General features: G+C 48.6%; 5 protein-coding genes across 5 annotated transcripts; all 5 read right to left on the bottom strand.

Annotated features, from left to right (window-relative positions):
* Positions 1 to 1,250: 1,250 nt before the first annotated feature.
* On the bottom strand, positions 1,251 to 2,908 carry N7503_003295 (phosphatidate phosphatase App1 family protein; the record flags this gene model as incomplete). Its single annotated transcript, XM_057062842.1, has 2 exons — positions 1,251 to 1,853; positions 1,904 to 2,908. 2 exons carry the CDS (start codon positions 2,906 to 2,908, stop codon positions 1,251 to 1,253), a joined length of 1,608 nt encoding a protein of 535 aa, XP_056923757.1.
* A 3,427-nt stretch (positions 2,909 to 6,335) lies between these two features.
* Positions 6,336 to 8,114, bottom strand: N7503_003294 (sugar porter family MFS transporter; the record flags this gene model as incomplete). Its single annotated transcript, XM_057062841.1, has 4 exons — positions 6,336 to 6,712; positions 6,795 to 7,375; positions 7,434 to 7,671; positions 7,730 to 8,114. The coding sequence occupies 4 exons, from the start codon at positions 8,112 to 8,114 to the stop codon at positions 6,336 to 6,338; spliced, it is 1,581 nt and encodes a 526-aa protein (XP_056923756.1).
* A 770-nt stretch (positions 8,115 to 8,884) lies between these two features.
* Positions 8,885 to 10,068, bottom strand: N7503_003293 (glycoside hydrolase family 16 protein; the record flags this gene model as incomplete). Its single annotated transcript, XM_057062840.1, has 3 exons — positions 8,885 to 9,226; positions 9,277 to 9,739; positions 9,797 to 10,068. The coding sequence occupies 3 exons, from the start codon at positions 10,066 to 10,068 to the stop codon at positions 8,885 to 8,887; spliced, it is 1,077 nt and encodes a 358-aa protein (XP_056923755.1).
* Positions 10,069 to 12,990: 2,922 nt separating this feature from the next.
* Positions 12,991 to 15,704, bottom strand: N7503_003292 (beta-glucosidase; the record flags this gene model as incomplete). The annotated part of the gene is made up of 7 exons (XM_057062839.1): positions 12,991 to 14,299; positions 14,357 to 14,519; positions 14,583 to 14,832; positions 14,885 to 15,107; positions 15,168 to 15,220; positions 15,299 to 15,492; positions 15,578 to 15,704. 7 exons carry the CDS (start codon positions 15,702 to 15,704, stop codon positions 12,991 to 12,993), a joined length of 2,319 nt encoding a protein of 772 aa, XP_056923754.1.
* A 1,102-nt stretch (positions 15,705 to 16,806) lies between these two features.
* Positions 16,807 to 20,812, bottom strand: N7503_003291 (uncharacterized protein; the record flags this gene model as incomplete). The annotated part of the gene is made up of 2 exons (XM_057062838.1): positions 16,807 to 17,300; positions 17,500 to 20,812. The coding sequence occupies 2 exons, from the start codon at positions 20,810 to 20,812 to the stop codon at positions 16,807 to 16,809; spliced, it is 3,807 nt and encodes a 1,268-aa protein (XP_056923753.1).
* Positions 20,813 to 21,269: the final 457 nt, after the last annotated feature.

The following is a 21,269-nucleotide window of genomic DNA, read 5'->3' as shown; positions in this document are numbered from 1 at the left end:
AATCAACAGAGCAGGGGTTCAGCTTTGGGGGCGATTGATTGCGCGATCGTTCGTAGGTCAGATCCGAGTATCGGCTTTCTGGTCCGTGGTATGAAGCTGAAGGATCGCGCTGTGGGACTGGGGAATGCGACTCGTCCTATTGCCCATATCTGTTCCAGGCTCTGTATGTCATTTCGGCAAATGCTGTTGATTCGATCTAGTCAGGGAGCGATGGGGATGGTGTAAACAGTCTATGCGAGAGAGAAGAATAGATTTCGATAAAGAAAGCATTATACCAAGCTTCGCCCCCTCCATTGAACATTTAGAACTCAAACCCTGAAGCACTTTTCTAGAAGCATAAATGGCGCCTTGAAAGTTTTAATCCTTCTCCGCCTGGGCAAGGGGCTACGTCGCTCGACCAACTCTTACTGGCCAAGTATCAAAGCCCCCGCAATCCTTGGAGCCAGATCAACTTGGATCCAATCAGACACATCCTGATAAATCTCTCACGGTCAATTACTTTGTGGGCTCATCTTGAAGACACATTGTTTAAACGAGTAACAAGATGAGTGACGAACAAAGGCATAAGTAGGGGTTCTAGCTACTTTAAAGGAGTTTGCCATCTCATTCAAACCAAAACAACCAACTTTAAGATAAAAGAAATGTTATAATATCACATCAATGTTTAGTGGCATCGCTCTTGCTGCTCTTTTCGTGTTCGTTGCTATTGCTGGCGCTGTTCCTGTTGCCGAAAAAAGATGCATTGCCAGCATGTTTTATTTTGAGTCATCTCTGCAATTTGGATTCCTATTTTTGTTATTGACTTATGATACGAAGAAAAGCGGATGATGCTTGTACTGAGATCTCAAATGCCGCAGCGGTGCATGTGGTACTGGCCAGTACAAGATCCTTGGCAAGTGCGATTAAACATCTCCGTCCATCAAGTGTATGTCAAGGGTTATTACTAGGTATACTCCAAAGCAAGTATTAAAGAGATGATTTACAATATGCCTACGGATGGCTCATAGTTGAGAATAAAGGGGTTTCGGCTGTGAAAGCGCTCACTCCTTGGGTGGAGCATTGGGGATTACTAGGTCACATGAATCAAGGGTTTTGTGTGATGACAATAATAGGTATATGTTTCGGTTCCTTTATTGAGTTTTGCCTTCCATTTTCATACCGAGTCCAGGTATTTAGTACATATAACAACAGCTATTCAGGAACATATCAACTTAGGATACGTAAATGGCATTAATCATATCTGCATGAATTCAAAAGAACATGAAAGTGGCCGCAAATATCGCTGCGACCAATGCGATCAAACTTTGCGCACCACCTGATCCCATCGGTGTCAATGCAATCCCGGCCCCAGTGTGATTTGCCGAGCCATTGACCGAGGTGGGAGTAGCTCCCAATCCATATGGAAGTCCCTGATAACCGAAGGTCAAGTTCTGCGCAATGGAGGTATTGTAGCACTCTCCATTCGCAACGTCCAAGTTGGTCAGGTCATCGGGGTTCAAGAAGAACATATAGTTTGACTGGTTCAAGCTTTTGAAGCCGGATGTGTCATATGGGAACTTGTCGCCCGAGTCAGTGGCGGAGGTATTGCGGAGCCAGATGCATTGGACTTGTCCAGGGAACTCGGTGGCCATTTCTGGGTAGTCCTTCATGACATCGCTGTTGCTCGTGTCTGCAATCAGAATGAACTTGCGCTCCGGGAAGGTTTCGAAAACCTTTTGTAGTAGGAACTTGCGGATCGACAGGGTAGCGGAGACGTCGCTGAAGTTCAATGGGCGAGTGTCGAAAGAACCTCCCGGGTAGTTGGTGTAGATGAACTGCATATAGTTTCTGGTAATCTGCTCGGGGGTGGTAGTCTTGAAACATTGTTAGCATGCTGATTTAAAGAGGGAGGGTAGGGACCAACCAAGTAGTGGAAGTGCATGTTGGGGACACTGATGGACCAGTTGCGGTAAATGTCTGGCATGTTCTCCCAGGCAGTGAATGGACGGGCAAATGAATTGAGCAATCCTTGCTCAGGTTCATAGATCTTTGTGACACGAAGAATATCATCAATATCAGAGACGATGGTGATTCCAGTCGGAGGCACCAGGTAGGCGGTACTGTTGCCGATAGTTGCACCGCCAACGTAGGTGTTAAGCCTTTGGATTTCCGAGGTCTCATTTCCGGCAGTGAGGCCATTGCTATCAATTGGCATAAAGACGTCGAAATCACCTTCGACCGTGGTATTGTACGGCAGAGTGATGTCTTGTGTGCCACCCGTTGTGTTCGATGACCCACCACCACCAGGTTGTCCACTGGATCCCTGGCTCGGGGCAGGCTCTAGGTGAATCGTGTTCACGGCCACTTCAGGTTGCTGAACAACAAAGATCTCGGCAGTCAGGTTCCGTGCCTGGTCCTGCTGGGATTCAGGAAGATCCGAGATGCTTGTGTTGACGAGGAAGACGTCGGCTAACTTGTTCAAGTCTGAGACGGAGGTGTTTGGCTGCTTGTAAACATTTCCGTGGAAGCGAACGTTCCAGCCTGAGTTGGTCCAATTCGCATAAGGGTCAATGTTAAGCACATTGGTCGGCAATGCTGCCAAGTCTGTGCTGTCCAGGCCGAGTGAACTGGCAACTGCATCTCCAGTTGGGAATCCCTGGAAGAATTCGGGCACGCCTGATGCAACCCACGAAGGAAGATCTGTCCCAAGCCCCGAAAGCACGGTGTCGATATAGGAGTCAACGTCGTCTAGAAGGCCTCTGCCGACGATCGGAGAAGGTTGACGCGCGACTGGGGTGGCTGTGATGACCGGGTCTTGCGGGGCGACGGCATTCTTGTTGGGGTACGGAGTCGGTGCGGGGGATGCGGAGGTGATGGAGAAGAGGCAGGCCTGCAGAATGGCCTGGAGCGCAATTGTCGACTCCTTCATGATTGCGAGTAGAAACACAAAAGTGGGGGGTCCGTACCAATCACACGTCTCAGATCAAAGGTCGCGCTGATGCCAAGTAAAGCACACAAAGACAGGATATTTCTTCGGTAGCGATTGAGACCTGTTGAGATATTTAAAGAAGGTACAAAGCTCGAGACCACTATTTCCCCAGCAGTGCTTCTTATTAATAGTGGAAATTAGATTAACTGACCAGGCACAAATGTATAAAACATGGAAACAGGGACGAGCGACGTCACTGGCGCCGAAAGTGGGGCAGGAATTTCCACCAACAACCAGATTGACGAATTACAACCCAGGAAATCATGCACGGCTATTATTGTGAGACCCTTAGGGTCTAGGGGTCCTGAGATTAAAACTACGTCATTACGCCCATCGTAACCATTGTAGCATACGAGGAATGAATTGTCTATTCAAATATCACATCGCGATGGTGGACTGTAGTGATTTGGGAAATTCGAATATTGTATTTGCAGTAAAGTGTGTCGAATTTCCTCTGGTTGCGGCTTTTCATGCTGATACGAGCAATGCTGATACGAGCAAGCAATGACCAAATAGTAAAAATCAAGGCCATGGAATCTAGAAGGCTTGTTCATGCGCTATAAATAACTGACTGAATGGAACTGGTATTATGTAATGCGGCTCTGACCACTTACAGATAACGCGGGGCCGAGTAGATACGTAGTGGTTGATGAACGTCGGCTCCTCCCATGATTAATGAGAAGATACGTGTAAGTTTGGTTTGCATAGGAGTTTGTACTGGGCAACTCTGGTATTTTAGCATCAACAGTGGCAGATGCTAATTTGATATGATTCTACGACAGTCACGTGATTAGGTAAGATGTGGAAGTATAAACATGAGATTGATTCAACTCCTCAGTGGGAATGGAAATTCGACAAAAGCAATGACAAGAAAGAAGGAACAACATCAAACGGTGAATCAAAATAGCATTAAGGGAAAAAACAATACCAAGAGGGAAAAACAATACCAAGAGGGAAAAACAATACCAAGATGGGGGAAGAAACACTTTTGCTATTGTTCTCCCAATTGGGAACCTAGATAGTAGTGAATGTGATCCCACAATGAGTCACTCCGTGTAGCAAACAGTGAATGCTCTGATCCTGCACTCTGGTTGGTCGATTCTGAATTAAGCGAGTGATTCTGGGGTGGTGATCTGTGGAGCCCATGATTCACGTCCCCCAGGCCTGCCTAAAAATACCCCCCTCTTCTTCTTCCTCTTCTCTTCTTCTTCCTTCTTCCCCTCCACAGAACTCAATATCTTCTCTTCTTTCCGTCCCCACAATGGCTTCCTTTCTTTAATTCCATCCGCCATCTCCCTATTTACCTAACGCGTCTTTCCAGTTTTGCCAAAACATTTTTCGCCGTTGTATGTTTTCATGTTCTTCAGGTACGTCACCTAGGTAGTTACGGCTTGCTGTTTCTATCTGTTCGTTCGGCGTCTTCTCGTCAAAAGCGCCTCCACTATTTTCTCCATGTGGACCCGCGTGCCTGGAAGACCCCACATCAGAAGTGCATGTGGTACCCCTGGTCGTATATGCAAGTCAACAAGGGTGCTATTCGCGGGCCTTGCCGGCTGAAGCGTTGACCATGCCGAGGTTCTTGCTGGGTTTAGTAGGTCTCGCCGGAAGTTCCTGGTGGGAATTAGTACGCTCGCCGAAAGTTCCCAATGACGTTCAGACAGAGCATCATGCAAAGTACTCTCTTTCCCCCTGCACCGCAATCTGGAAGTTCCCGAGTGCATACGGGCTTTCTGTCGTTGACTTACACTCTCTCAATGACGCGTGAAAGTCGGTGGGTATTGAGCCTGCGACCTGGTCGATGCTTTGTCGTCTGCCTGTGATTGCCCCGTGTTCTGCCTGACCTCCCGTACAACTGACGGAGAACAGAAAAACAGCCTCACACTATCGTCTACACCGCAGTCTGAGGCCGGTCAATGGTCTCGTCTGTAAAGACGGAGGTGCCTGGGACAGCGTGTTAACACCGTGGTTCGTCTTTCCACCCCTGAGCAGTCACGATTTGTGAGTATGTATTTACAGCTCCTGGGACTTGTGCAACCTCTCACTCGGTGAGTCGCCAATGCGTCATGAATGGCGGGTCCGCACTTCTGCACGGTTGATGTTAACACAGTGGGCTTTCGGGTTGTCGCAATCTGGCTTCTCTCTAATATCTCTCTGGTGTTTGTGTTCTTGAGGTGTGTGCACGGGGCCTTGTGCCTGATTGTTTCTTTGCTTGGAGAAGTACTCCACACTACAGGCCTGCTCTTCGTCAAACTCGTTGGCTCGCTATGGCTCTGGGGGATCCAAAGCACGTTCTTTGTACGTTCTGATTTATTCAGACTCGGACTCGGTCCGGTCTTCACTCTGAATATTTTGAGGGATCTGTTGATTCCAAGTCATGTTCTTTGTATCTTTTGTTCACTCGGACTCGGTCCGGCTTTTACTCTGAATACTGTGAGGGATCTGTGGATCCCAAGCATGCTCTTTGTATCTTTTGTTCACTCGGACTCGGTCCGGCTTTTACTTCGAATGTTGCGATGGATTTGTGGATTGCAAAGCGTGTTCTTTGTACGTTTTGATTCACTCGGACTCAGTCCGGCTTTTGCTCTGAATATTGTGAGGGATCTTTGGATCCTGAATCGTGTTCTTTGTATATTCTGATTGACTCGGACTCGGTTCGGCTTCTACTCTGAACATTGTGAGGAATCCATTGATTCCAAAACGTGTTCTTTGTGTCTTCTGATCAGATCGAATCGGACTCGGTCCGGCTTTTACTCTGAATATTGCAATGCATCCTGTGGGTTGGCTCTTTTTTACCGGAGCATCTGCTTAGTACTACTTCCTCTCGGACCCGGTTCGGCTTGTACTCTGCGCATGCGATGGGTTTTTTCATCTTGAACATTGTCATGACTGTTCTTGGGTCGTCTGATTCGATGTGCGGGCAGCCTCTAACTCGGTTAGATGCCATTCGTCACAGCGTTTCGTGGTCTACTCTGACTCGGTCAGTTGCCATTCGACACGCCAGCGATGGGTCTGCACTTTTACGCAGTGCTGGCGACTAGTACCTTGTGTTGTTCTGCCTTGTGCTTCATGACATCTCGGAAAGCTAAGACAGACCCCTTGGTAGACAACACTTGCTTTTTCGACCTTATTGTCTCTTGGTCTGTTTGATCTTGTACATACTACTGTTGATCCTGGGTATTCGGCTCATGGCATTTGATTGAGACTCATTTCTGATTCCCAAATGACATTCAATTCACTGCATGTAGATAATTGCCTCGACCCAAACTCTCATGAGGATGAGAATTGCGACGACTTGTAACTCCGGACAAGCTCCTCCATGTCCAGCCCTCGAAGCCTTGATGAATGAAAATCCGAGATCTGGCTATTCTCATGTCACACTCTCAATATGCTCCGCCTCTTCACCCCTTTTGGCATGCATGATATGCTCATCTCGGACTTGGTACTTTTGAGGACGTTTACTGGATATGGCTTCCTTGTCGAGGCAAGCCAGAAGAGGCGGGCTGCCTCGATAGTAATCATCCATGTCTTCCAAAGTCCGACCGGCGGTCTCTGGGTAGAACAGATACACAGTAGGTATGATCATCGCATTCAAAACAACCCAGATAATGTAGAACCTCCAGCCGAGGTTTTGAATGCCAATTGGTGTGATCTCGACAACCATGAAGTTCATGATCCAGTTTGTTGCAGCTCCCAGTGCTGCTCCCTTTGTTCGCATCGTGAGTGAGTTGATTTCGGTGGGATAGACTAGACAGTAGAGTCAAATGTTAGTGATGAAAAATCATGATTGGAATCACAATGGGGGGGGGGGTTATTCTCTTCAACTCACGCCACGGTACACCCTGCATGCCAATGCCGAAGAAAACGTAATACAGGAAGAAGAACGCTACTGATGCCGATGCAACTTGATCTCGATGCGGGTATCCGGACAGCTCGTTGTATCGTATGAGCGCCGTGATGAATATGTAGCAGAAACACATTCCTGAGCATCCGAACATCATCAATCTCCGACGGCCCCATCGCTCCACGTTGGGAATGCCGATCAGGGAAAAGCACAGGTATTGGACACTGTTGCATGCTGTGAGCAACCTCGCCAATGATTCGCTCAGTCCGACCGATGTGGTAAGGACGGTCGGGAGATAGTAAGATGTCACGTTTATCCCAGTAAACTGTTGGAATGCCTGCGCTCCCATGCCCAGCATGAGGCGACGGACTGTGTTCGTGCCTGATTTCTCTCTAGCTCGGCCGCGGATAATATCACTGAAGCTGACGCTGTTGGAGCGCTCGTACTCCACACTGTATTGTATCTCACTAATCTGAAGCTGGACAAAAGCATCGGTGGTTTCTTGTCCCTCCAGATCGGCGATGATCTGGAGAGCCTCGTCCGGACGATCGTGGGCAATGAGCCATCTATGGGGTGGAAGAATGCTGGTCAGCTTCAAGTTCCAAGCAAGAGAGTAAGGCGTACCTGGGAGACTCCGGAAGCCATGGAACTGTGCAAAATATCATGATGTTGAAAATCAGCTGAAAGGATAAGGGGAAGCGCCACGAAACTGGACCATTGGCAAATGAGAGACCATAATTCAGCCAATTGGCAAGGGAAAAGCCGACCAAGAGCAGGCAATTTTCGAGAATAACCAGTTTTCCTCGCCACTGGGCCTTGGAAGTTTCAACTTGCCAGATTGGCGCTGTTGAGGTGTTGAGGCCTGTTCACAGAAGAAGATTAGCACTCATGCAGCACAAAGCTTGGAAGTTCGACCATACCATTGCCAATACCAGCAACAATGCGACCGGTCATCATTTGACCCAGGCTGTAAGAAGAAGCCTGCAGGATAGCACCGATAGTCATAACAAGTGTGCCCAGCACAATGGTGTTTCTCCGACCCAGTCGCTCTCCAATGGAGTAGGCAAGCAACGAACCAAGACAACAACCCACATCGTAAATAGCAGTCACGGTGCCTAGAAGCGTTGTTTTGGTTGGTCCTTCAAGGTTGTGAAGCCGAAGAAAGTCCTGTGAAATGACGACTCCACTGAATACTCCTTGATCATAGCCAAGCAGTGTCATATCCGCGCCACAGGCCACTGTGATCCAGAAGGTAAGCCATCCACCCTGGAGGCCAAAGTAGGGTTTTGAAGAATTCCACATCATCGTCAAGAAGGCATTCCAAAACCAATACCCGAGAATGCATTCAAATGCTCCCATCGATCGCGGTTATATATCCTCTACACCCCAGTCTCCATAGTGTGGGGATGAGTGGGTCCGGGGTAGGAACCAGCTATATTCCATCGCTATCCCCCGCAATCGTCATTCCAGTGGCTTGCCTCGAGACGGAGCCCCATCGTACAATCATTGTCTCGGTATCAATCCGATGCAGCATGTAAGGCTTGTTGATTCTGGGGTTCCCAATGTGGTAGGGATGAGGGGATCCCGCGCGGGTCTCGGGCTCTGTCTGCCGATGATCTTCAAGGCTCGTGCCCGTGTCGGGGGTCGAGGCGGGACACGAGTCGGGGGCACATTCTTGGCGATGAGACCGTTGGAAACCTAAATTTGAATTAAAGTGTGACCGGGAATGATATAAGATAGACTCAATGGGGATTTGGCTCTGCAGCTTCATGTAAACAAGAATGTTGAAGACAAGGGAAGGCTTCCTAATAGACAGGACAATGAATTTCCGTGTGCTTTGGCATGGACCTCACCAGGTAGGCAGGTAGGTAATTAGCTGTGGAGCTTTGATGGGGTTTCCAAAGTTGTTCTGATCAAGTTATGGTCACCATAGGTAGGTGATTGAAACTGAGATCCGAATATTAGTTTCAATGCACTGCTACGTGCGTTTGCAGGGGCACCGAACATGAATAGGAGAAATATATATTTTGGATTATTCATTAACGAAAGCTCGCAAATCTAAAAATGTCTTCTCTCTATGTGCTCGCTTGATAAACTTTGAAACTCTTAAACTCCCAGTATGCTGTCGTAAAATTTGATGCGTTATCCATCACAAACGTCTCGCAACTGTCGGGACAGCCGCTCTGTGTGGTGTAGTACTCCGTCGCAGATGCCCAACCTCCACAGAAATCGATATTGGCAATGATGCTCTGGTTTTTGAAATGATTCCCGATGTTACACTCCGTACTCGGGAAATCAGCGTATGCCTTGCCCCAAGTGGAGGGATCAGGGCTTCCTGATGTAATGTCGGATGGGATATCTGCGCGAACCCAATGCCAGACTCGAATTCCGGCGTCACGGAGCTCCATTGCATAGACCTAATAATGGTTAGTTGAGGAAGTCTCTGCGAATGACAAAAACAACTTACTCCACCACCCTGTGCATTGAATTCAGGTCCGTATGTGGTCTTGGCACCTTTCACACCACATCCTGATTCGTCGTGCGAGTCCCAGTAACAGGTCTTGTACAGTGCAGTGCCAGTCTCCTTCCGCTTCACGCCCATATTGCATCCACTTGATGTGTGGAGTGTCGCTTGGTTGCCCCATTCGCCCATGTTGACAGCCTCCATGACATCGATCTCGCCATGCTCTGGCCAATTACTTGGGTCTGTGAGCCATAGCGCTGGCCAGATGCCACAAGCATAGGGTGTGTGCAAAATATCGAACACGAAGAGTCCATCCGCATAGGTATTATTGGATGTAATCCTGACAGATTGACGGCCATTAGCGACCTCGTCCTCTCCACTGTATGTGGTATCCACTTTGAGCACAGCCGATGTGTTGGTGGCATATGTCAAGTTGAGCCATTCAGATGCAGCTCGGTCAATGTATCTGTAGTAAAGTGATTAGCGGAGATATCATCCTGGCGCAGCTTCGTCTGATACTTACTGGACAAATCCACCTGACGGGTCAGAGGTCGCATAATAAAAGTTATTGAAGAAATCAGAGCCAGAATAGGTATCTACCAAACTGTAGTCGAGTTGGGAATAATCGGGGTATCGGGTTGCTCGTACTCCGAGCACAGCACCCACAACAACAGCAACAATAACCACAACAACACCGGCTGCGACAGCGAGCTTTTTAATCAGAGACCATCCCCGCGGGTCCCAGGCAGAATATCCTGCGGTTGTAGGACCCGCTGTTGCTGTCTCGGGGCCCATATTCCAGGATCCGTAGGCAGGTGGCTCACTGATTCTCGAGAAACCTGATTGCCTGATATTTTGCCCAGATGATCTTTCGTATAGATCAAAGCTCATTCCAGCGGAGGTGATAATTAAGGTTATCCAATCGTTGGAAAAGACATCTGCCGTACCAGGAACGTTGCGGAGAGAAAAAATAAGAAAAACAACCCCAAATATCGACCATGACCCACGATTAAAACAACTTCACTGCAAGACGTGATAAGAATTTCCCATTCGCCATTGGTAAGGCCGCGTATCTTGCCAAGCCATGATGACGAAGTGCCGCGGCTGGGACGCTGACCACGCGTCCCGCTGATACGTGGGGCGCTGACAGGGATCTAAGCCCAAAATAACAAGTTTCCGTCTCTAATAACACCGCCCAATTCGCTGCGTGGGCTATCTTCGGAGCAGACCCTGCAGCTACTTTTGTCTTTTGCGGATCCTACTCTGCACATTCGGTAACTGAGTAAGGCAATCCCTTACCGAGCGACCCAAAACGCCATAGTGAATACGATAATTTTACAACTCTAAATTCCGATAAAAACAAAAAGTGAACTGTTAACATGCACTGATGTTGTTCATACTATTCTTCGTATTATCCGTTGCATACTTCCGGGTTAAGATCTGATTTCTACGGGCTCATATCTGGAGCTTAAAAGGGCAAGATAAAGTAGTGATTTATGGTGATTTTATTCATCAAGCATCCATAGGTTAAGCTATACCAAGCTTCCAAATTGAACTACGTCTATTTCAGGAAGTTAGCGGGAGAAAATTAGATTTGGGTTGTCGTTGTCGAAAAAAATCGTTGCATTTACTATAATGTTTTGGTCTGGCCCGCTCTGTGGATTACGTTGGTCCGCACGTAAGGCTAATAACACGTGACTCGATGCTCAGAAGAAGAAATATTAGACGACAGGCTGTTGCTCGTGACGATTGGATATGTCAAGACAGTCAATCTGAATCGTGCACTCTTGTCCGTGTTCAGTATATCCTATCCGCCTTTAAATATACGTTGAACTCTATCGGCTGATCCTTTATTTATCGTGTACCAAGTCACATGACCCGGGTCTTTTCTGGTTCAGGCACCAAAAGAGGGTTTTTTCCTCTGTTGTGGAGCTTCAGGTAGTTTTAGCGCGAGCTATTTTTTCTTCCGACGCCTAAATCTCGGCATTTGCAGATTCGTGGCGTCGGGAACTACTGGCGCCTACGTAAGCTTGTGCCTAGCCACAAAGCTTCAATCGTGTGTAACCATACACAACAGCTCATGCTGGTCTGATACTGATACAATCATCAGCCACCTCAGCCCCAGTGGGTCTACACAAAGGGGTGACCAACGCGTCGAAGGAGGGCAAGGCGGGAAAATGGAAAAACGGCAAGTGGAGTGGACTGACTACCGAGGCAGAGATAGAATAGAGTGCTCTGTCTGAACGCGCCTGGCACAAATTTCACGGGCTTGAATCATGGTCTTTTGCGTCCCTTGAAAAAGTCAATGCCCTCCCTGATACTTGAAGTCATCGGCATTATTCGGACCATCTAATACACAATCGTTTTACCAGGATAGATACCTAGCATGTGGGAAAGATAATTGTACGGTCACTGAGATTTTAGCATTGATTGATGACTCAATGGTGGAAGTTTATTTCCTTCTTCCGGCGATAGAGGCGATCGGACCAGATCGTTGTATTCATATTCATCAGTGTTTTGAGACGTGGCTGAAAACTGACATTCTGTCGTATCGTGAATTGACTGAAGCCTGGAGTGTGCATTTTCGAACTTCGAAGTGCGATAATGCATAAGGACGGGTGTTTTTCCAAGGTTTGTGAAGATCAGGTGAGGATGAGTTTAAGTTGTTAAAGTTTTGTGTAACCCTGGCGGGCACAGACAAGGTCATGACGGGAGCATCATACAACTTCAACAATACTTAATGTGCGTAATCATGGTCTATCTATTTAACGGAATCCTGCAATTCAAGCTATTTGCTTCCCCTCTATTACCATATTAGAAAGTGTAAGCGCATGGCGTCCCTCCAGCATTTTACTCGATATTCAATTGTGGAAGTGTCGGATGTATTTCTGGCAAAAGTACATAATCCCAGTACCTATCATCGTCTACTAGTATTCTTCCAAGATGGCAGGATGGCAATAAATGGACCTCAAGGCACGATTGTATGGAAAGGTGACTTCTGGGCATTCAAGAAAATCTGAATCAACGCTTGTACCGCTTTATCCGCAACTGTGGACGGGTTGTTTCTCTTAATCCTTGAGCAGAGAGGCAGATAAGAAACCTGCTTAAAATCCACCTTTTGTATGTCCTACATGTAAAACCATGACAAACGAAGGGGACGTAATTATGATTGATATTATAGTATGTGGAGTATGAAGCTTGATAATCTTGGCGAGGCCTGTGGATTAGTCTCGAGATCCTTGGCATTTTGTGTAGGACGATTACGAAAGTAAGGATTTGAAGACTCAACACTTCTTACGAGTTCGTCAATAACTTGAAAGGGTTGTGCTTGAGGGTAAAAAAATATCCCCTGTTCTCCGAGCAGTAACCCCACATTCTTCTGTGTCGTAGAATCTCCACTTGTGGCTAGAAGAGGGATTATTTTTACAGCATAGATCTCCAGGTCAGTTTGTTGTTGGTCTGGAAAGATTGGTATGGGTTGCCGTAAAGCTCTCAGCTGAGTGTCAGCCACGGAGCTAGCCTGTGGAGGCAATCAAGACAGCTTACTAGGTGATACGAAATGTCAAGAGAAAGCTCGCGATCATTTAGGTAACGATTCGGATATGTAGAAGCAAGAGAGGTTTAAAAATTGAACAGGAACTGGACGTGAGTAAATTCCTGAACAATGAGCGAGACATTTATATGAGATCACCACTGGGCAGCTAGTCTAATCAAGCTTTAAATAGTCAAGGTTGTCTCAAGAGGCAGATCCCTGCTGCTACGACCAACGTAAATCTTATAGGTTCCCCGCTGCAACAGCCACTCCTGTGCAGTGGCATCCCAAGTACTCAAATCGCGACGAGTCAAGCTAAAGCTAACAGTGACTGACTTGCCAGATTTGACGAGGACCTTTTCAAATCCACGAAGCTGGCGAACGGGGCCATTGGGAATGCCAACATAGAGCTGAGCAACTTCCTGGCCATTAACAGTGCCAGTATTCTTGACAGTGGCGGACACGGTCACCAGCGTATCGAAGAGACGAGGATTTCCACCCGGAAGAATCGATGCCTTGGCCGGGTACTGAGGAAGTGAAGAAGACTTCTTTGACACTTTAAGCTTGGAATAATCAAAGCTGGTGTATGAAAGACCGAATCCGAAGGCGTACTGGGGCTCGATACCCTTCTTGTCGAAGGCGCGATAGTCAGTGTAGACACCCTCTGAGAAATCTGATTGAGGGAAGTACTCGTAAATACCCGCAGGCTCGGACGGCTCAAGCAGAGTGCCGTAGTCGGATTCAGTCTTGGCAACGGTGTAGGGAAGTCGACCAGAGGGGTTGGAATCTCCGTAGAGAATTTCCACCAAGGCACGACCGGTATCCTGGCCAGGGAGATGGGCGTAGATGATACCGGTGACGTTAGTATGGTCAACCCATGACTCGACAGTGCGGATACCAGCGTTGTGAATCACGACGATGGTGTTGGCGCAGTTGTTAGCGACGTTGTTCACGATGGTGTCGCTGTGGGTATCGTCGAGACCTGCACGATCATAGCCTTCTGTAGCGTATGAGTTGATGAATACCAAGCACACATCGGAAGTGTAGTCCACCGACGGGCTTTCAGAGGTGAAGTCCCAGAGAACAGACGAGCCGTCTTCATAGGCTCGGCGCTGGATGGCGCTTATGGGAGCATCCACATAGGCGGGCGAGTTCGCACCGGAGCCACCACCGACATACTGGGTCCCATTTTGATAGAGGGCCGATCTTGTAGCGGTTGCGCTGAAGTCAAATGAGGTCGAGAGGTCCATGGCCATTGGGGTATAGGCATCGTAGCCAAAGACTGAAATCAGCTTCGGAGACTTCAAAGGAAGTGCATTGTTGGTATTCTTCACCAGGACGTGTCCCTCGATGGCGGATTGGAGAAGAAATGGCTTCGCTTCTTGGGAGGTGGCGATGACAGCCTGGTGAGCTGCAGAGGCACTGGTGGGCATTCCAATACCTGGGTTGGGGAAGGCCGAGTCCTGATCCAGATAGTACCATGTGGCCATGAGTCTGCGAGATAGAATTAGTATCTGACATTAATTTTTCGTTGATCACACATTCACCTACCTCGTAATCATGTCGTCTAGACGCGATGCCTCCATCGTTCCGTTTGCAATGGCAGTGGTCAGATTACTGTTCCAGAGCGATGATGAGGGCATAACAACATCAAGTCCAGCATTAGCACTAGCAATACCACCGTGCTGAGCTCCCCAGTCCGTCACAACATAGCCTGTTGAGGAATTATTCAGTTTCCGTTTGATTCATCTGTCATCAAACTGGGTGTTCTGCTTACCCTGGAAGCCAAGCTCAGTCTTCAACAAACCATTGAGAGTCTTGCTGTTTTGGCAGGCGTATGAGTTATTCAATCGGTTATACGAGCACATGACACAGGCTGCACCAGCAAGGACTGCATCCTGAAACGGCCACAAGTAGAGCTCGTGAATTGTCTGGTCATCCATGTTGGACGAAACAGACTGGACAGCATTGCCATTGGAGTCGGTAGTGGGATTGCGATTGGTTTCTTGCTCATTACCGATGAAGTGCTGCTTAAAGCTTAGGTTTATAGTCCAACAAGAACAGGCTGGCGGTACATACCTTCAGTGATGTCGCAACATTCTGGGACTGGAGGCCTTTCACTGACTCGCCGATCAGAATTCCACTGAGGTAGGGGTCGGTAGAGAATCCTTCCCAGTTACGTCCACCAAGTGCTACACGACCAAGTGGGCCCACGACGGGGCCAAGAATCATGTTCACACCCTTCTTACGATATTCTTTGCCCATATATGTAGCCCGATCATTGGCAAGATCTGGGTTCCAGCTGTGGAGAGTGAAAGTTAGCAAGACCTTGGCGAGCCTTCGAATCAATCTCAAAACACACCTGGCTCCAACAGAGATACCCGATGCCCAACTGTTAACATAGTCTGTTCCTCTCTGAGAATATGTATAAGTCCATGAAGATTCAATAGGTGGGATGGACGGATGAATAGCCCTCAGAGGATTGGTACTTACAAGACCATTTCCAGCGTCACTGACGCACATGCCCGGAAATCCTAAGCGTTCGATTGCTTGAATATTTCCAGAGCAGCCAGTTTTGGATGTCACACCAGCTGTCAAATTGACTTTCTCGTCATCAGAAAGTTTGGCGACAAAAGCCCTTGCTTTCACGTACGCAGCCGCCCAGTCTCCAGCCCCAGATCCCACAGCTATTAGGACACTTAGCAATTATTCTGCCCAGAATGGAACCAATACATGCAATAGTCAGGCTGGGGGACCAAAATACGGACTCACGAGCTGGGTAAACTGCAGGAGATTCGCCATAGAAGTGGCTGTCACTCGTAATGACATTTTCAGCTACGGCATAGTTGCCAAGGGCAAAGCCCAGCAATAGGCTTGTCGTTCCCCAGGAGGTTAACATGATAGCCAGAGGAGCTGATAGACTTGACTCAATTCCAAAGACCCTTTCGTCGAGAATAGACGTCCCTTTTATACATTTGCTATCGTTACTATACAAGAAAAAGTACGACCCCTCCCCACGGTCGTCTAATTTACACAGCAGCCCTGCATCATCCCACTTTCCCAAAGCCCCAACCGGGTATATATCGGCTATAATCTAACCTTGTATTTCCCCGCAAATGGCAAAAAGAAAGTGTCGAAGCGTTTAATCTATCCACTAGCCTCTTGGTAAGACTTGGCGACCAATCTCGAAGAAGATTCAAGTGCGGAGTACCTGTCCATCCGACAGTTTCGTGCGCCGATATGGCTTAATATAGTCGGGGTTAGTGGAAGCGAGATCCTATGAAGACTATGTAAGTTATGCAGGTGAAATCACGCGCTGTCTAGGGCACGAACTCGGAATGTGGGGATAGCTCCCCATGGGGCTCGGGGTCCGGATCTTTAGGGGGGAGAAAGGTATTGATTTTTTTTTTTGAAGCGGGGTATAAAGGCCATTGCACTCAGTGCCGGGGTTGCATTGCAGCTGACCGGTGAGATGGTTTAGCCTCGATTAGAGCTGTGGAAACTCAGATACTCTATGGACTTGTAGTACTAGAAAGTGGAATGTGGGGAACAATGACTACAAGTGGGGCTTCCACATACTTGGAACTCGCTTGCAGGATTCTCGGATTCCCAAGACTCGTTCATACTCTTCAGGGCTCGTGGCTTGCTTAAATCTAGCGTACCGTCCCAAGAAACTTTCCGAAAGAAATTTCCAACCTTTGAAACCCTTTGGAAGTGTTCTTGAACGAAGATACAAGGATTGATGTAGATCGGAAAATACACGAATACTACGAAACGTACTATTAATATTTCAAGGCTGGGCTCGACAGAAGCTTCCACCACTCCAAGATAGTCAGGATCAAACAAACGAAATGATGTAAAGTGGTTTAAACAACAAGTTATAACTAGCCGCCATGGGTATTCTCAAAACAAATCATAAATCTTGCATATCATAAGTCAAGTGTATCCGCACGACAGATGTGCCTACAACCAAAGGGCATGATAAAATATAAGCACGGAAATCACGCAAGCTGACGTTCAATATTCCGGGGCCCTGTTAGAAGGGTTGGTGGAATTGGCGACACACGGCCACGGAAGCCATGGGTTTCCCGAGAGCCGGGTCGCGGAGGAGGCGGCGGGGGAGGGGGAGGGCGGCCGAAACCCGGATGGTGAGGATAGGGTTGATGATGGGGATGGGTAAAGGGGTGCGGCGGTGGCATTGGGGGTGTGGGAGGACCACCGACAGTCAGGCGGCTAAAGTCCCCTGGCAGTTGTTGTGACTGGTAGCGGTATTGTGCTGGTGGTTGTGGTGAGGTATGGGGGATGTAGCCCATGGACCTGGTGGGATCGCCAGGAAGGGTAACGAGGGAGGCGTTGAGGGTGCGGGTGATGTCTTCGATGGTCACCTCCATCGGGGCGATGTAGGTGGTGTTGCTCTTCGCGGACCAGGCCAAGACGTGGCCGCAGACGCGACCGGTTGATCTGTCAAATACCCATGCGCCAGAGTCGCCGGGGGCTTGTGTAAGGTTAGCTTCAAGAACAGTTTACTAGATATATGGGTAGAATGGTCTTAAGATCCGGTGGGAACGGTTATTGTTTACCGGTTTAACAGTAACAGGTAGGGGGAATCACAGGGGAATGACAAAACAAAAGCAAGGGTATCTAATTAATGATCGTATAGACATAAACATGAATCCGCGAAGTGCGCCTCTTACCTCCAAAGTTTCCATTGACACAGAAGCTCGTCGAGAAGGAGTGCCGACCTGTCAGCTTGACCAGCGTCATCGCCTTGGATATTAAGCCTGATTGTAGTCCACTTGTACGGCCACAACAATGGACCAGCAAGCCACCCAGTTCTTCCATCCGAGCTATTTGGTTGAGAAAGATGGGTGGACTTTGAGCCGCTCGTCCAGGAATGGGCCTAGCGGGCGACGACGTCGTGCTATCGACGATGATATTTCGAGGATCCATGCGAGCGTCGTCAACTTTGATGAGAGCCCAATCAATCTCATGCTTGATCCCCTTCCACATCCAGCGCCGCACGCCCGATGATGCATGGATATAGCCTAAAGAATGCGAGGCAAGGTGCTCGTCATCGCGATCTTCGGGGGATGGAAAAAAATCCTCGTGAACGTCGTCAATCGCAGGCTGGGTGACAAAAAGCCGTGGTTCTTCACCTGGATCAATACCGGTTGTATCACCTATTGATGCAGCATCATCATCATCGTTGTCAGGATCAATGGATTCATCGTCAGATGATTCGTCCTCCGACAGCCAGTATTCATCATGCCCACCATCCGGGCCCTGTGATGTTGATGCGGTATCATCGTCCTCAAAATCCGATATCTCGAGGTCCAGATTGACTTCTGATCGGTCATCCTCAGGATATGTATGGGTGTAATCTGCATTCGGGGCGGTAGACGTGTTGCGAAGCCCGTTACCCGCAGAACGAGTTGGGGCATCTTGATCATCGTTCTCGGAGCCTTCATCGTCACTCGGTGCCTCAAGCATGTGATGGACCGTCAGACCATAGGGTATTCCGTCAACTAGGACTGCGCCACCGTACGAGACTGGAGGCAAATGTTCCTCGTTCTGAAAGGCACCGATTGAGGCTCCACATAGTGGTCGTTGCTGGTAACATGGGTTCAGTTCGCGTTGACGAAATGGCGTTTCGTTAGATCCGTTAGGGCGTGTCTTTGCCGGCTTGCGTCGTTTGTTGCGAGGGACCTTAGATCTTTCGACATCACCCCGGATGACAATAAGATCCCAGTCATCACGACCAAGCTGAAAATGCTTCTTCAGAGCAGATCGAACTTTTTTGACACTGGAACAGGTAACACAAATGGTGGTTCGGGCGGTTTCAAGCGATTCTCCGGTCATTATGAGATTGGCTGCACAGGACTCATTTGAATCCTTCAGGATCTTTTGTAAGAGGCGGCTCAACTTTGGCATCATCTGGAAGTTCCATTCCTGTAAATGTTCATCTGGAATTTCGATGTTAGGAAGACGCTTGACCGTGCGTTTCTTGGCGGGCTTCTCTATTTTTTCTTGTGTCACTGCACCCCACTGATGTGTCGGAATGCTCGGTAGCTTCTTGCCAAGGTCAGCTGACTCGCAGGCAGATCTATAAGCGGACACTTGTTCATTTGCCGGCGTAGGTTCAGGGGTGGGCACAAGAGCTAGTGGCAAACAGTCATCCAGTTCCTCGGCAGGCGGCGCGGAGAAAATATCAATCCGACAGCATGACCAAAGAATCTTGCAGATGGTGTACATGAAGTTCATCGAAAAGGAAAACGTTCCGTCGGGATCAGACAAGTCGAGGACAGGATAGTGGTAGATCTGAGGAACTCGAAGAGAGAGGTCGGTCATGGGTTGCGTAGAGAGATGGAAATTGGGTGCATCAAGACAAAGCTGCACGGCCTGAAGGTATGCACCACCACACTTCGCTCCAAGCTTCTTGACGTACAGATCCTCAACACGGTGTTTGAACCAGGAACGGTCATATTTCATCTTCCATAGGCGCCCAACCGGTGCCCATAGACCAATCTCCAGCAGGATTAGACCGAGCGAGTAAAGATCATAGGCCCAAGCACCATCATCTTCGACATTTCTCTTATCTTCTGGGTGGCGATACATGGCCGTACTCAATGGCTCGGGGGTAGGTCCGTCTCCCGAAAAGCGAGCTGGGGAGGTTAAATAAGGACGACGAAGATCAGGGGACAGACCACCGTCCTCGTTGTTCGCATCTGTCCGACCGGGGAAGAAAATGACATTGCTGCTGTTGATATTACCATGCACGACATTTTGACTTCTGAGATGCAAGGCGGACATCAATAGATCATAAGCAAGCCGGAAGCGGGTCTCTAGGTTTGGCATCCGCTTCTCACGATAGTCCTCCGCGGATGGGGAGGGCAGAAGTGAGACGAGCGGCATGGGCTTCAATTCTTTCAATAAATCACTTGGGTTGCTCAGAAATGGGAAATAATCAACGGGCATCTGATAAAGGAAGGCGTAACGGGCGTTGGGCTCATCAATGCAATAACCCAGGAATCGTAGAAGACCAAGATGGGAAATCCTGGCATTCTGCAGAAGTTGCTCAAGAGACTGCTGCAGCTTTTCCATTCTGGAGTTCTTGGATCCTTTCTGGGAATCCGCCATTATAGGCATAAACTCAACCAAAACCGAGACATGGGATTCTTTAATAGATGTCTTCAGAGCAGAAGAGGCGGAAGTGTTCAGCCGACCGACAGCACGCGAGTTCGAAGATGCGGCGACCGGCTCATATGGTGGAGGGTTGTTATCAACGGCGGCCCCATATAGTTGCAAAGCAGATCGTGGAATAACAAGATGGTGGGGTGAGACAAATGGTGCAGAGAAGTCACGCTGCATTGTAGGAGATTGAGTATATTGGTCAAACAGTTGCTTCGGGCTTTGGACTTTTTCTTTCGTATCAGAAAAAGAGCCAAGTGGAGAGTCATATGGTGAAGCCGGGGTGGGTCGAGCGCGCCGCCTGGTTGAAGACATGCTGGAGGCCATGGTCCGCCGCGAGCGGGAGAGATCGTATAAAGTGTCAATGCAGCCCGTCAAGTCACTCAATATTGTCTGCGATCGGCTGATATCATTATCTGTCCACTGGGTCTTAAGAGGGCCGACAGCCTCTTTTGACGGGTCCACTTTGCGGTCTTTCGAGGGGAGCGGAGGGTCAAGGTGTTGAACTCGTTCGGCATCATTGAGTAGATCCTGGATTGTAGACATGACGCTCTCGACCACGTCGCTGAACCCCGCCGCAGTCAAAGATTCGTCGATATCGTTGGGCTGAGCGGCGCTGGCGTCGCTCCAGTCCAAACCCCAGGCCAACAACCGATCCCGTTGTTTCTGGAAACTCTGATGCAAGGCGACAAGTTCTGGGTCATCGAGTGCTTTCGAAGCGGTGGTGACACTTTCGCAGGACGTTTTGGTATCGGTATACAATTTGGTGAGGCGGCGCTGGAGGAAGCCGCCGCCTCCTCCGTGGCGCAGTACGGACATGGCGATAACGATTCGATCAGGACGAAGGGATTCCAAATATCAAAACGTAGAGTCGCGTAGTATCACAGATCCATCCTGAGACGTTGAAAGATCTAAAATCCCACGCAGACAGGAAGATCAGGAGAGAAGAGACGGTCCATCAATGGGTGCCTGGGCGCGGCGATTACAGCGATAGACCGATGCGGGAGGATTAAAGGGAATCCTGTTGCCTAACCAATGAGAAAGGCTGATCTGTGCAGCATAGTGGAGCTGGTAGGGTCACGTGGCAGGCATCTAAATTGATGTATTTGGTATTTGCAAGTGGTATCAGAATGCGGGTAATATTACGACTCGGACTTGGTTTATTATCTGCCTGAGGATTCTCAGGCAGCAGCATCACTTGTCATCTAATCTCATATGGAGCGCTCGTCGTATAAGATCCCCTAAGAATGTTCTAAATATACAGTATCAATAATAA

This window comes from Penicillium pulvis (genome assembly GCF_028828015.1).
Source record: "Penicillium pulvis strain IBT 33274 chromosome Unknown contig_1_segment0_segment0, whole genome shotgun sequence".
Classification (NCBI taxonomy): domain Eukaryota; kingdom Fungi; phylum Ascomycota; class Eurotiomycetes; order Eurotiales; family Aspergillaceae; genus Penicillium; species Penicillium pulvis.
This window is presented reverse-complemented; position numbering and strand designations above follow the sequence as displayed.